Source organism: Neovison vison, chromosome 1 (assembly GCF_020171115.1).
Source record: "Neovison vison isolate M4711 chromosome 1, ASM_NN_V1, whole genome shotgun sequence".
Classification (NCBI taxonomy): domain Eukaryota; kingdom Metazoa; phylum Chordata; class Mammalia; order Carnivora; family Mustelidae; genus Neogale; species Neogale vison.
In genome coordinates, this window is record NC_058091.1 from 303,694,212 (window position 1) to 303,709,807 (window position 15,596).

The 15,596-nt window shown below is 42.0% G+C and overlaps 1 protein-coding gene across 2 annotated transcripts in view; it reads left to right on the forward strand.

Moving 5' to 3' along the window:
* MYO10 (myosin X) overlaps positions 1–15,596 on the forward strand; it is a 213,488-nt gene that overhangs the window by 117,946 nt on the left and 79,946 nt on the right. For both annotated transcript variants that reach the window (XM_044233626.1, XM_044233636.1), the window contains exons 5-13: positions 667–801; positions 2,663–2,787; positions 3,233–3,246; positions 3,366–3,450; positions 4,533–4,636; positions 12,225–12,354; positions 13,906–14,024; positions 15,090–15,236; positions 15,425–15,525. In XM_044233626.1, coding sequence (XP_044089561.1) covers positions 667–801; positions 2,663–2,787; positions 3,233–3,246; positions 3,366–3,450; positions 4,533–4,636; positions 12,225–12,354; positions 13,906–14,024; positions 15,090–15,236; positions 15,425–15,525 — 960 coding nt within the window. The remainder of the gene's footprint in view (positions 1–666; positions 802–2,662; positions 2,788–3,232; positions 3,247–3,365; positions 3,451–4,532; positions 4,637–12,224; positions 12,355–13,905; positions 14,025–15,089; positions 15,237–15,424; positions 15,526–15,596) is intronic.

Here is a 15,596-nt window from a genome sequence, read left to right on the forward strand (position 1 = left end):
TAATTGCATTTTTAAGCATATTTGCCTGCTTTTAGTTTCCCAGAATGTTGCTGTTTGCAGGGTCATTCGACGAACAAGTATTTACTGGGTGCCTGTCAGCAGCCCTGCACCGTGGGGATGTGGGGATTCTCTAGCGAACACAACAAGGAGCCCTGCTCGTGGAAGCTGACCTCGCGCGGAAGGCACAGCCGTCCTCACCTTAACTTAGTGAGGGGGGTTCTGTTGACCTCTGACCTCAGAGAGGCTTTCGTAATAGCAGAAAGGGTGTGGCCAGAAGAACACGCTTTCACTGCCCTTTAACTTGACTCATGGGACAAGCATTTCGACCTCTGTTGTTCCACCTTTCAGCTGTTGTCCTATGGACCAATTAGAGTGACGTTAGCCAAACTGTTTGTTTACACTTTTTTTTTTTTTAAGAATTTATTTATTTGAGAGCGAGCACAAGCAGGGGAAGTTGCAGAGGGAGAGGGAGAAGCAGGCTCCTCACTGAGCAGAAGGATGTGGGGCTTGATCCCGTGACCCTGGGACCATGACCTGAGCCGAAAGCAGACGCCCAACCGACTGAGCCACCCAGACGCCCCTCAAACTGGATTTTGTTTCCTTTGTTTTCTTTTCTTTCTTTCTTTCTTTTTTAATTTGAACAAGTTTGTGCATTTTGTTTTTCAGCGGTGAAAGTGGGGCAGGTAAAACTGAAAGCACCAAACTGATCCTCAAGTTCTTATCAGTCATCAGCCAACAGTCTTTGGAATTGTCCTTAAAGGAGAAGACGTCCTGTGTCGAACAAGCTATTCTCGAAAGCAGGTATTTCTTTATCGTGCTCCTTGTTTGCAACGAACAGGATTCACTGTCCTCCCCGTGTGGCTCGTTTAAGGATAAGTTATAATTAGTTGGTCCATTTTCTCTTTTATAATTCCTGGAGGAAAAGTCCCAACGTGGACATAGCAATTTCTAATAACCTGAGCGACCGTTCCTGATCCCCCTACCCCAGTCCCTTCCCGGGCCAGGTTTGAGTCAGTTGAGTTGTCGAGTGAGCGATTCTGAGGAACGTTCTGCAGCCTCCCCTTGCCGGTGAGCCCCTGCCTCACTTTTCGGAGGCCTTGTTCTGAGCGGCAATTTGAGCTTCTGTGTAGCAGAGGACTTAGCACAGAGATGAGGGGGCCCCTGCTGGCCTTCTCGCCCTTTGGGGCCACATGTTGGCAGGATGGCAGTTTTTAAAGCCTGTCACGGGACAGAAGATCAGTAATACGTCTGATGGCAGTGAGTCTCAGAACTTCGAAAGAGGGCTGCGTGGTACGGTATCATCCAAATTTTTATTTTGAATATGTATTTGCCCGATGTCTGAGTTGTGTCGCATAAGATTTTAGAGCCAGTAAAGACCTTATAGATCTCGTTACTTAGAATTTAGTCCAGAAGTCAGCAAACTACCCATAACCTGTGGCCTGTTTTTGTTTTTGTTTTAGCATTCATACACTTTTTTTCAGTTGTCGTAAAATATGTATTACATGAAATTTATAATTTTATTTATTTTACAGAGATCACAAGTAGGCAGAGAGGCAGGCAGAGAAAGAGGGGGAAGCAGGCTCCCTGCTGAGCAGAGAGCCTGATGCAATGCGCAGTTTGATCCCGGGACCCTGGGATTATGACCTGAGCCAAAGGCAGAGGTTCAACCCACTGAGCCACCTAGGTGCCTCAAAATTTATAATTTTAAACGTTTTTTCAGCGTACAGCTTCGTGGCATTAAGTACATTCACGCTCATGTGCAGCTATTAAAAACCACCCATCCCAGAAGTTTGTCCTCTTCCTACAGCCTGTTTTTGTAAATAAAGTTTTATCAGAACACAGACACATTTATTTATCTGTTGTTTACAGCTGCTTTTAAGCTACTGTGGCAGAGAGAGGTGAGTGGTTGTAACAGAGACCCTGTGGCTGACAGAGCCTACAATATCTATTATCTGGTTCTTTACAGAAAAGTTTGCCACCCTCTGATCTAGTCTGACCTCATCTTCCAGGTGGGGAATACCCAGAGAAATTACTTATAAAGGAGTTGCCCCCGGACAGACAAACGGGTGGAATTCCCAGGACTGGGACTCTTACAGTTGCTGAAATCTAAGTGGGGTCTTTTGCTGTGCAATTCCTGGCTTGTGGATATATGCCCGAGCTAGTTTGCAGGAGGACGAGCGCTTGTGGTTGCCTGAACTCAGTAGCTTTGTGAGCTCTAAGACCTCTCCTTCAAAATGGGCACGCGCTATAGACCCATTTCAGCAAGCGCTTTGAAAATCTGGCTCTTCTGTAAATAAACGTAGTCACCATAGAGCCTTTTGATTTCAGATTTTTCTTGCAATTATATATTTTGACATTTGTGAGGAATGCTCTTGCTGTTTATAGATCTCCCCTAATTAATACTTGTTGCTATCCTCACTTTTTCTTTTTTTAATTAATATTTTTATTGAAGTGTAATGGCCTACAGTGTCCTGTTAGCTTCAGGTGTGTGTCATAGGGATGAGCTATTTTGCGTCTTATGAAATGATCCCCACAGTTAGTCTAGTGACCATCTGTCAGCGTCCATAGTGATCACAACGTTATTGATCACTTCTGCTGAAACTGACATCTCATGACGTATTACGTGTTTTTTAACTGGAGGTTTTCCTCATGTCTTTCACAGCCCTATCATGGAAGCTTTCGGCAATGCCAAGACCGTGTACAACAACAACTCCAGCCGCTTTGGGAAGTTCGTTCAGCTGCACATCTGCCAGAAGGGAAATATTCAGGGCGGGAGAATTGTAGATTGTATCCTGTTTCATTCCGGTCTTGTCTTTAGTATTTGACTCCATAAGTACAAACTGCTCTCGGTTATCGTAAGGACAGATAATGGGAAACATTTCGGTTATCACTTTACGTTACTACGTTTGACCTAGTAGTTATTCTAGGAGATAACCATTTTTCTTCGGGAAAATGTTATCATGTTCGTCATCTGGAAAATCGGTTTCATCATTGAGCATCAGGTGTTTGTTGGTTGAGAGCCATTCGGTCAACTAGTCTGGCACGTCCTAGGACACCTTGTGTCCTGTTGGAAGTCTATGCTTTGTTGGCTCCTGTCGGCACTGGAAGTCTCCATGTCCAAGGAACAGGGATTTGCAATTATTTGGGTGACAAAGAATAGAGAATTAAAGCCTAATCGAGCATGTCATATCTTGGTTTTGTTCCTTGACTGGCCATTGCTTTTCACATGAAGATTTATTAGAAAAAGTAAGTAAACCTGATTTAATTTACATTTTCTTCCATAATAATAATTTTTGGAAATGACTGGTTTGTGTTAATGGAATGGAGGAAACGTCTCTGAGATGAAATCTGATTCATCCCCACAGAACCGAGTAGTAAGGCAAAACCCCGGGGAAAGGAATTATCACATATTCTATGCGCTGCTGGCAGGGCTGGAACATGAACAGAGAGGTAAGTGGGTAGGAGACAGCAGAGCCACGTGGATTAGCCCCTTGCTTTCCCTTGGAAAGCCGCAGGTAAGACCTCTGCTTGGGCTTTGTTGGAATCCGTCAGTTGAAACAAAATGTCCCTGTTAGAGCCAAATAATGTAGAGGGAAAATCATCAATAGAGAAAGATGTTACATTTTTTTGTTTTGGGGGATCTTGGTACTTTTCTCATGTATAGGATATTCATGAAAGAAAATGTATGGGGCATATTGTAACTGGTTTACTTTGAAACCATACCCAAATCTAATTTCTAAGCATTTGATTTTTTTTTTTTAAGATTTTATTTATTTGTTTATTTGAGAGAGAGAGAAAGTGAGAGAAAGCATGAGAGGGGAGAAGGTCAGAGAGAGAAGCAGACTCCCCATGGAGCTGGGAGCCCAATGCAGGCCTTGATCCCAGGACTCTCGGATCATGACCTGAGCCGAAGGCAGTCACTTAACCAACCGAGCCACCCAGGTGCTATTTAAACATTGGATTTTTAAGGGAAAATAAAATAGGACCCTTATCAGTTAGTTTTTCAGAAACATTTTCTATCATGCCATCTAGTTTAATTAAACCCTTTATTTTTTTATTTATTGATTTTAGAGAGCATAACCAAGCATGACCAAAAATTGGACTCTTAACTGACTGAGCCACCCAGGCACTCCTAATTAAATTCTTAATGATTCTTAAATGATTAAAAGAGAACTTTCTTTTTTATTAATAGGGGACCTTTATTTATATACTTTATTTTTTTTTAAATTTTTAATGATATTATTTATTTATTTGACAGAAAGAGACACAGCTACACAGGGAACTCAAGCAGGGGGAGTGGGAGAGGGAGAAGCAGGCTTCCCGCCCCAGAACAGGGAGCCTGATGCAGGGCTCTATCCCGGGAGTCTGGGATCATGACTTGACCTGAAGGCAGACGCCCGATGACTAAGCCTCCCAGGGGCCCCATGCTTTGTTTTTGTTTTTGTTGTTTAAGTTATAAAGTGAAGATTTTTTTGGATTTTGTCTTATCCTGACCAAATACTGATTTTATGTTTTTCTTTGTCTTTTTGCAGAAGAATTTTATTTATCTGCGCCGGAAAACTACCACTACTTGAGTCAATCTGGATGTATAGAAGACAAGACAATCAATGACCAGGAATCCTTTAGGGAAGTAATTGTAAGTTACTTTCTTCTTATTCCTTTATTAAGAGTGACAAACTCTTAAAAAAAAAAAAAAAGGGACATTTCATTTCCTGTTTCAAAAAAATGTTTTTAATGAAAATAGAAGTAATTTCATTTGCACCGCTGTCTGAGAATAGGTACGATCTTCTTGTTCCAAGTCATGATAAAGAATGTTCTAGACTGGAAAAGAATCCTCTTCTTCAGAAGGCAGATGACTATCTGTGGCTTTCAGAAAAAATGGGTTGACCTGGAACAGTGTATTAGAAAAAAATACGTCGCAGACTTGGTCCTGGAACATGCCAATCTTTCTTTTTTGAGATGATGATGATGATGATGATGATGATTTATAGCAGTTTCTATAGCGAAAAACAAATCTGTCAACCATTAGGCCAGGTGACAGGATCTTGTCTGGTTCTCCTGGCCTGATTCTGAAAACCAGTTCTGACCACGAGGGCAGTAGTCTCCTTCCAGCTCTGAGGTGTGGTTGTGTGTGGTCTCTTAGTTTTCTGATATCACAAGGACTTGGTTATAAGGTGACAACATTTAGGAAGCCTGGTCATGGAGCCTTATTAACTGCCCCACCAGACTGAGAGTGGCCGGTAGGTTTTTGCCAGGGCAGTCTTCAGTCCTTCGCTAGAGTCATTAATACACCAGTTGGATACAGTGGATCTGGGGTTGATTCATCACTATAAATGCGGCGGACGTTGGCGGAGTCCTTGTTATATGGACTCAAATGGGCCCCTCTCTCGCTGCTCTTAGCAACCCTTTGAGGGGAGGAACTCTGGGTAGCTACACTCTACAGCTCAGAGAGGTTGGCGTCCAGCCTAACCATTCACAGTACCAGATAGAACTGGTGTGGAAAGAGTCCAACTCCAAATTCCAGACTCTTATCCAGGAGGCACGTGGTACAACTTCTGGTACAACCCAGACTCTTCTGGGAGGTTCTTGTTTTTATAGTTGTCAGCAGTGTTCTCGTCCATATCCTGGTCTCTTCTTCCAGAGTGTAAAAATGCCTTGTGGAATGAAATCAGGGTCTTTTTTTTTTTTTTTTTTTTTTTAATATATACGTCATTTTTCCGCCTCTTACTGAAATGAAGAACAGGGTTGGCTGTAATAGGATCCTCTTCCCCTTTGTCTCCCTTTTATTCTGTCATTTATAATGTGGAGGGGTTTCTCTTGCCAAATCTCCTTCCTTGAAACTGTTAACAAAAAAGCCCCCTGCACGGGCGCCTGGGTGGTTCAGTGGGTTAAGCCTCTGCCTTCCACTCAGGTCACGATTTTAGGGTCCTGGGATTGAGCCCCACATGAGCCCCACATCTGGCTCTCGGCTCAAGGGGGATCATGCTTCCCCACCCCCTCTCTCTGCCTGCCTCTCTGCCTACTTGTGAGCTCTATCACATAAATAAAATCTTTAAAAAAAAAAAAAAAGCCCCCCGCTGACAGCACCTTTTGCTGTGTACCCTGGACAACCTGAGAATTGGCCCTGAGAGTCGGATTTTATGAAATGTTTAAGTATTTTAAATTTCCTTTCCCAATCTTGTTTTGCCCCTGGCTTCCTATCACTACTCAGACTTTCTCTCTGTTTCAGTTCATTAAATATTATCTTTACTGTGTGTTAGAATAAATATGAAAACTCACGTTTGATAAAAAAGGCAAAGACGGGATTTTTTTTTCCTGGGTTTTTTTTTTTCCCTTCTTTCCTGAAACTGGAGAACAATGCTTTGTGATGGAAGGACATTGTTTGTGGCAGGAGACAGACTCCTAATTGCCCAAAAGGAGCAGGTCTCCTACTCATTAGCTCGCTGGCCACTAGGGTGCACTGGGCATTGGGTCCTCCCCTTGTCCTGAGAGCAGTGGAGGAGTCACTCTGTCCGCTTTCCTCTTGGCCCTTTGTTTTCTGATTCAGAATTATTTGTTATTTTTGCTAGCCCCCAGGTAGACTTTTGGGGCTTGCCCTGCTTTCACTGATAGCTAGCTTTTATTATTAAGTTGAAAGTAGGTTTTGGCATTTAAAATCTGATCTTAGGGGCGCCTGTGTGGCTCAATGGGTTAAAGCCTCTGCCTTTGGTTCCGGTCATGATCCTGGGATCGAGCCCCACATCGGGCTCTCTGCCCAGCAAGAAGCCTGCTTCCTTTCCTCTCTCTCTACCTGCCTCTTTGCCTACTTGTGATCTCTGTCAAATAAATAAATAAAATATTTTCTAAAAATAAATAAAATCTGATCTTATGTTGAAAAGGTATGGAGAAAGGAAGAATATTTGTACATGAAATTGAGGTACACAGCAAGCTTACAAGTATTCTATTTATAGATTCTTAAATATTTGTGATTACTTTTTAGTGTAAACTTATTAGAAATGGTAATGAAAACCTAGCTGCTCTGTATTAAAATCAGGAACATGTAGTTTTTATTATTTAACCTTCTAGAAGTTCTCAGCAACACAGTCAGAAAAGAAAAATGTGCACCTTTTCAGAAAGGAGGAAAAATAGTTTTTTCTATAAAAAGTAATTTTCTCCCTTCATTTTTTTTTTTCTCCCATTACCTTAACCTGCAAGTACCATAAATTGGGGAATGGCTTAAGTAATTTGTTATAGCCATAAAATTAGGTCTATTACAGCAAGCAAAACATATGCTCAAATATATTTAATTATATGGAAAAACTTGGTTATTTTATAATTGAGGGAGATAAGCTGCAACACTTGATAATCCTTTTATTAAAAAAGCATATCGTGTATAATTTAGGATCTATGATGATCGATATAGTAATTATATGCAAAAAAAATTGTGGGATTAAAAAATATACCAAAAAATGTTATCTCATGAGGCAGAATTCTAGGATTTTATCATTCTATGTTATATGTTTACATCCTGTATTATATATTACAGCTTTAATGATTATGTAATTATAATTACATTCCTAAAATCGTAATTTCTACAATCATAAGTGTCCTGTCAGTACCAGCCAGCCCATTGTTCTGCCTAATGCGGGTGCTCTGTAACCAGGAGGACACAGGGATGGTGAAAAGAGATGCTGAACGCTTCAGGCTGAATTTGGTCTTTTGTATTCAACATGTTTGAACAACTGCTCTGTGCCAGGCACTGTTCTAGGCACCAAGGAAACTGTGGTAAATAAGCCACATATAATCCCGGTATTCTGCTGAAGAAGGAGAAAAGATGAACCATATTGTACTGCTGTGGTTTTTTTTTTTTGTGTGTGTGTGTGTGTGTGTGTGTGTGTATACACACACACACACACACACAATATATATATATATATTTAATTTTATTTTTTTAATTTTTTTTATTTTTTGGATAGAGATCACATGTAGGCAGAGAGGCAGGCAAAGAGAGAGAGAGGAGGAAGCAGGCTTTCTGCTGAGCAGAGAGCTGATGTGGGACTCAATCCCAGGAACCTGAGATCATGACCTGAGCTGTGGGCAGAGGCTTAACCCACTGAGCCACCCACGTGCCCCTGTACTGCTGTTTTTAATGTAACTTGTCTCTCAGTATTTTCCTCCAAAATCAAATACCATTTAAATTTGTGTCTTCATATCTCAGGTTTATACAGCTTCTTTCCCCAGAGGTTTTGGGATCAAAGAAAAGGAAGGGACCTCATTCCATTAAGGCTAGAGGGCATTTGTTTGCAGAATATGTTGAAATGTTCATAGAAATTATTTCTGTGAATTATGTATGAAAATATCATTTCTAGAGTTCATTTTTAGCTACTAAAATGATCAACTACCATGTTAGTATACTCTTATATTCTTCTTTTAAGAATTTTGCTTATTTTATTGAGAATTCACTTTATGTATTCTTAGAGTTGATCTTTGCTACCACTTGATGTTAAATGAGTGCCTGTTAAGTATGCTGGGCAGCTTTAGAGAACCTGTTTCTTCCTAGTGCAGACTCTGTGAATTTATGCTGAATTTCATAGCCATGCTTTTATGCAACATTTCAAGTTGCCTTAGAAATGGTTTGGTCAGGATGTAAGCTATTTCTTTCCTTCTTTTTTTTTTTTTTTTTTAAATTTCTTTTCTCATTATTATTATTATTTTTTGGAGGGGCCAGCTTTTAGAGATTCTGTTTATTTGTTTGATAGAGATCACAAGTAGGCAGAGAGGCAGGCGGAGTGGGGGGAGCAGGCTCCCCGCTGAGCAGAGAGCCCAATTGAGGGCTCAATCCCAGGACCCTGTGATCATGAGCTGAGCGGAAGGCAGAGGCTTTAACCCACTCAGCCAGCCAGGTGCCCCGGGATGCAAGCTATTTCAAGTCAATAGAGTTGCTGCAGTTGACCCACCAGAATGGTCGCTGATGAAATGTGTGTGAAGTAACGGGAGTTCTGGGGTGATAATCTTTTCAGATTCTCTTACTCCACAAGTGTTGAATGTTTACAAGCATGCCTGGCTGTGGACCAGGACTGGGGTTTCTGGACCGTATCAGCCTTACTGGGTATATTCTTGGGTTTTTAATGGAGTGAGCCCATGTGTATGTATCCGTAAATTCATTCCACATGAGTCAGATTTTGTTAAGACTTAAAGGGCCGACTTTAAACTTCAATTTTGCCAAGCATGGAAACATCAGTCTCTTTCAGTGGTGGAGAACTTGGGAGCATAAACAAATTTTACATTATAAAATGACAGAATATTGCCTAATATCACACCGCACAATGAATTATTATCAGACTGCTTGCGTGCAATTCACTCTGCCCAGAATAGCCTCTCCTCTGCTGTATCGGTGACCCCATTTGTTCAAGGTTCGTCCGTGGTCCCTTTGCCTTGAATGGCACCTTTACCCTCGCAGCCAACTGCCTGAGACCCTAAGTAGATGTACCTTTTGGGAGTAAAGCATCTGAAATTTGCTCCTCTTTTCTATTACTTTCTAGTGCGATGAACCTGGCTTCCTTTGGTCCTTAACCGTTGGGACCAGATCACATATTTGTCATCCTTTTCCTTTCCCCCTGCCCACCCTCATTTTCCCAAACACCTTTTTTTTTTTTTTAAATGCACCTAATAAGGACTTTATTGAAAATATTTTAACTTTCTGCTGGTTTCATTAGAACTAAATTGCTGTTTAGTGCTTTCAAACTAGTGAGAATTCCCCACCATGTTTAAGTCTTGGAGCCATATCCTTGAGAAAGGATATGCAACAGAGAGACAGAGAACTCAAGCAGGGGGAGTGAGAGAGGGAGAAGCAGGCTCCCCACAGACACTTAATGACTGAGACATCCAGGCACCCCTTATTCTGTATTTCTTAACTATCTTTTACGTTTAACTTTCAGAATAAGTAAATCCAAGTAATTATTTTTCCATGTTTTTTAATGGGTAAGGACTTGACTAATAGTTCTTATTCTTTGTGTCAATTTCTGTTTGCATCCATGAAATGAGTCTTCTCACCCCTGATTAAATAATTCATGGTGTTTTTATTATTTGTAACCAGATTTATTGAAATGCAGTGTATGTTTAATAAAAGGCTACCAGTTGAAGTAGACATCTTAATGGATTTTGAATTTACTTACCTGTGTACCCACACCCACAATCAAAATAAAAGGTTAATCTTTATTCCCAAAGTTCCTTTTGCCCTTCCCAGCCACCCTACTCCTGGGAAACCACTGATCTGTTCTGAGGAATAAATCAATAGATTTGTCTCTTGTAGAGGTTCTTGTAGGTTAAATCATATGGGTTATTCTCCTGTCTAGCTCCTTTTACTCACCTACATCATATGTAACATGGTTCATTCCTTTTCTAGTGAGTGGTATTCCATTAGTAGGCAGTGATTTGTTTATCCATTCACCCATTAGTGTTGTAAGAATATTGTCAAAACATTAAAAGACATGATGGAACATAATGTTTGTAATTTTTTTCCAACACTAACAATGCACCTGTTTTCGGTACAGTATATTTATTTCCCAGCCTGGTTTTCCTTATGGGATTCCTGGCTGGCTCGTTTGGTAGAGGATCCATCTGTTGATCTCCAACTTGAACTGTTGTAAGTTCAAGTCCCACATTGAGTATAGAGATTACTTTAAAAAAAGTTAAAAAATACAGTTTTTAAAAAGTTGACTGATAGAGTGGTTTTATTTTTTTTTTAAGTAATTTTGACACCCACCTCATGACTCCCAAGATTAAGAGTCCCAGGGTTTAGCCAGACACCCCAACATTTTAAACTTTTTATATAAAGCTGCCATAAATCATGTTTCTGGATGGTCATAATTCCCTTTACAAAGTGTACACTATTCTAAGCTATTGAACTGTTCTCAACTATTGCTGTATTTGACTTGTCTGATTAGAAGATAGTTAGACTTTTTTTCTTGACATGTTAATGGAACACTGCAGTGAATATTTCATAGAGCTTCCTTTTCTGTTGAGATTTTCCTTGGAATAAATTTCCACCGTGGAAGTTATAAAGATTACAGAAGATTGCTTTTTTTCTTTTTTAGAAAGTGACAACATTGGCTGGATAATAAGCTTGTGAACTCTAGGATCATTGGGGCTGAATTTGAACCTTGGTGGTGCAGCCCTATAAAAGTTACCCTCTCTGAACATTGTACGTTTATGTACATGCATGACCGACACAATACTGTCATGTAAGCTTGTTTTCCAAAAAGATTATAGTAACTTACGGCACCAGTGACCAGTGCATTAATGTCCCAGTTTCTCCAGTTTTAGGTTTCTCATTCACAAGTGTTTTGCTAATTTAATAGAAGCGATCTCAGATTTTCTTTGATTTGTACATGTTTGACATCTGGGAAGGATTTGCATACGCTCCTCTAAGAAATGCCCATTTTATTTCTGTGGTTCGTGCATCTTTTATTATGGCCAAGCTCTTGCTCCTTCCCTTATAATTTTTGAATTGTTGTGCTGCCTATTGTTTCTGTCTTTCATTTCAGTTTTGTTTTTTCCTTGTAAGGAAGTCAAACTTTCCACATTTTAAATCCCCAGTTGTTTCCTTTTCCACTGCTTCAGAGTGGCGCGTGGTTTCCTTCCTAACCCCCTGAAGCGATTGTCGTTGTCACGATTATTACATTGTGGGCCCGCGTGCTTTTGGTAGGTCATTTTCATTGGTATTACCAACAATTCTGTGCTCAGTTGGGGGAGGGGGTGCCTTTTTTCTTGACAAGGATATGGCTTCTAAAATCATAATGGAAGGACACCTACAGAGTTCCTAATAGAGAGTTTTATACCTCTGGCTTGGATCGCTACTGCATTTCATCATTAAGGAAAGGCCCCGAAATTTACACTCGAGCAGTCCCGTGAAGCCTTCCCCTTCTCACTGTCATTACTGTGACTCTCGGGTAGTTCTCCTGTGTTCTCACTGGCTGGCCTGGACCTAATAAGGCAGATGTCTCACTTTATGTCACTGATTGGATGACCTCTCCTCATTCCACAGTTCTTCTTTAATATCGCTTTCTTTTATGGGCACCTTTGCAAATCTTTATCATTTAGAAGCGACGGATCATGAATCTATTTCTTGTTTTAGACCAATACCTGCCTTTAGAACAATACCTAACAATTTTACTCAGTAATGGGTTTTTCATTTTCTTTAATATGGAAGAAAAACAACAAAACTCACATTGCTTTTCTTTCAGACGGCAATGGAAGTGATGCAGTTCAGCAAAGAAGAAGTTCGGGAGGTGTTGAGGTTGCTGGCGGGTGTGTTACATCTGGGGAACATAGAATTTATCACCGCGGGTGGGGCCCAAGTGTCCTTCAAAACAGGTAAGATGGCCCCTCTCTTCCTCCCTTCCTTGGCTTTTTCCTCGTAGGGAACTTAGACCTAAAATATTTACTGTCTGGCCTTTCGCAGAAAGAGCTTTCTGACCCTGGCCAGAGACCTGGAGTACTTTGTAATTGATGGGAACCGGCCGCTAAGAAAGGGTCCAAGCCTATGACGAGCGATTACTCCAGGGGATGGTGGCCGTGTTCTCATTCTTAGCAAGGGAGGAGGAAAGAAATAATGAGCAACGAGGATTAGATATAGAAAAATATCAGGTGTCAGGGGTGTGGTGTTGCTTTCTTTCGCATAGTTCTTGAGTGGTGATGTGGTGGCCTGGAGGAAGACCATTTTTGAGTAGAAATGCTGTCCACAGTCCAGCTCTGTCACAGGCTAGTTCTCGGAGTTACGTGTCCCCCAACGCTAGTGATTTCTCATCTGTAAAGTGCCTCACTGATGTGTTGTCAAGACTGAAAGTTAACACGCACATCGCCATGTCAGTTGTCCTTTTCCTGGAGTGATTTCTATATTTATTTTTGGAACTTTCCCGACGGAAGCAGTGTGTAGGACATGAAACCTTGGGGGTTGGATGTGGTAAAGTTTGAAATGGCTCGAGGCGAGGACAGTGCTATGGGTCAGCGGTTCTGAGACATTTGGCCCCAGCACCTCTGAATCATCTTGAAGCCATAGAGAACTCCAAAGAGCTATTGTTTATGTGGGTCACGTCTGTTCATGTTACTGCTTTAGAAATCAACTGCGGTGTTGTGAAAACAAAAACAAAAACTAATTAATTTTGAAATAACCATAAAAAATCCATTGCATATTAAAGTAATCTTATTTTTTATTTAAAAGACTGTCTTCAAAACAAATAAAAAAAAAATCTGTGAGAAGAGTGACACTGTGGGGCCCCGGGTAGCTCAGTCAGTTAAGTGTCCTTCAGCTCAGGTCATGATCTCAGGGTCCTGGGATCAAGTGCCGCCTTAGGCTCCTTGCTCAGCGGGGAGCCTGCTTCTCCCTCTGCCACTCCTGTGGTTTGTGCTCTCTCTTTCTCTCTCTCTCAAATAAATAAAATCTTAAAAAAGGAGTGAAATTGTCTTCCATTTTTGCTGACTTGTAAAATATCAGATGTTGCGGAGGACAGCTGGGTTCTCTTACCTGCTTCTGCTTTCAGATTGTGGAGAGGGCACATGCCATGTAGCACTAGGAAACTCCTGTGTCGTGGTAAGGGAATGAGAGTAAAATAGCCAAGGACCCCTTAGTGTCACAGAAAACAGTTACGACGTCACAAGCCCCTGGCAGGTCGCGCCTGCCTCAGGGTCTCAGGACCACACTTGGTCCAACATCAGGTTCTCTGCTCCGGGCCTGAGACCCAGGAAGGGAGTGAATAACTTAGAACAGAATGTGGCTCTGTAAATTCTACCGAGGGGTTGAGGAACGTTCTCTGTTTTAATGTATCGCTGTGCGGAGCCGGCTCTGAGGTCCCGGGGCCCGTTCCTTCTCGGCTCAATGGCCCTTCGTTTTGTTCTTTCCCCTTGTCCTTCATCCTTCATCTCCAGCCTTGGGCAGGTCCGCGGAGCTGCTGGGGCTGGACTCCGCGCAGCTCACGGACGCCCTGACGCAGCGATCCATGTTCCTGAGAGGGGAGGAGATCCTGACGCCTCTCACCGTCCAGCAGGTGCGTGCCCTTGGCCTTCAGAGCGCGTTTTAGAGGACAGTCCTCCGTGTTCAGATTCATGGCTTGGATTCAAATCAGTGACCACAACAAACCGGTTGCTCAGATGATTTGGGTTCGTGATCAAGATAGAGCAGCTCTCCCCCGCCGAAGGCAGGAGACAGGTGTTCGTTTTCTCAGACGTAGCGCAGCCGAGTTTCCGAGAGGACTGGGTCTGGGGCGTGCGAGTCCCGACACGCTACTTTCTGTTCGTGGGGAGTGCGTTGGTTGTGTGTGTTTCCTCCTCCGTAAGACAGGGATGATTTTCATACCTAATTCATAGATTCTTGTAAGGATAATAGTAAATATACACCAGTTACTTAAGTACTAAATAAACGGGAGCTATTGTAATTTATTGTTGTTACTTGCGCAGAAGTAGTTTTGCTTCTGCTCCTGCCTTGAGCCAGTTATGTGCGCCAGCCCATCTAATGTCAGTGAGTTCACATGCTAGCCGTACCAAGAAGAAATTTGTTCTGTGTACAAAGTAGACTATGAGGGACGCCCGGGTGGCTCAGTCGGTTAAGCACCTTCCTTCAGCTCAGGTCGTGATCCCAGAATCCCGGGATTGAGCCCCGTATCGGGCTCCCTGCTCAGTGGGGAGACGACCTCTCCCGCTGCCCCTCACTCCGTTCATGCTCTCTCTCTGTTGCTCTCTCAAATAAATAAAAATATTTTAAATAAATAAAAACATCTTAAAAAGTAGCTTATGTGAAGATGATCCTGAGAAAGCTCAGGCCTTAACTGTTGTCTTAAGCCTGGTAACATTCGTAGCCGTGCATATGCTGGTTCAGATGAGAGCCTTGTAGCCTGGTATTTAGAGGAGGTCCTAGTAAATCCTACTGGAGAGTGAGTGAGTGAGCTCCCTGCTTTAGACACCTGGGTTTTCCTAGATGGCACTGATCGACTCGGTATCAGGTGCACAGTGTTACTCATGTTCAGTGCGTGTGTCTTCGAGGGGGACAGGGATGGACTTGCTTCCTGGGCAGCCTGTGGTCCGTGGGAGACGGTCACTGGTCTCCTCTCCCACAGGCGGAAGACAGCCGGGACTCCTTAGCCATGGCACTTTATGCACGCTGCTTTGAGTGGGTGATTAAGAAAATTAACGGTCGGATCAAAGGCAAAGATGACTTTAAATCCATTGGCATTCTTGACATCTTTGGATTCGAAAACTTTGAGGTATGCTTCGGATGAGTGGGAGGCATGAATTCTTCTCTGTCACTAACTGGCTTATTGGGAGTGAATCTCTTCGAATAAATACTGATCTATTTCTCTTCAGGTTTTTTTTTCTTTTCTTCACCTGTATATATATTAGTAAGGGCATGAAAGATACTTGTTGAATGGTTTCCTGCTCCCCCCACCTTTAGGTTAATCACTTCGAGCAGTTCAATATAAACTATGCAAACGAGAAACTTCAGGAATATTTCAACAAGCATATTTTTTCTCTGGAACAACTAGAGTATAGCAGGTAAGCACTCATAAAATTCCGCTTCAAAAGTTTTTTTTAAAAAAAATGAGCCTCTGAATTAGGTAGTTTTA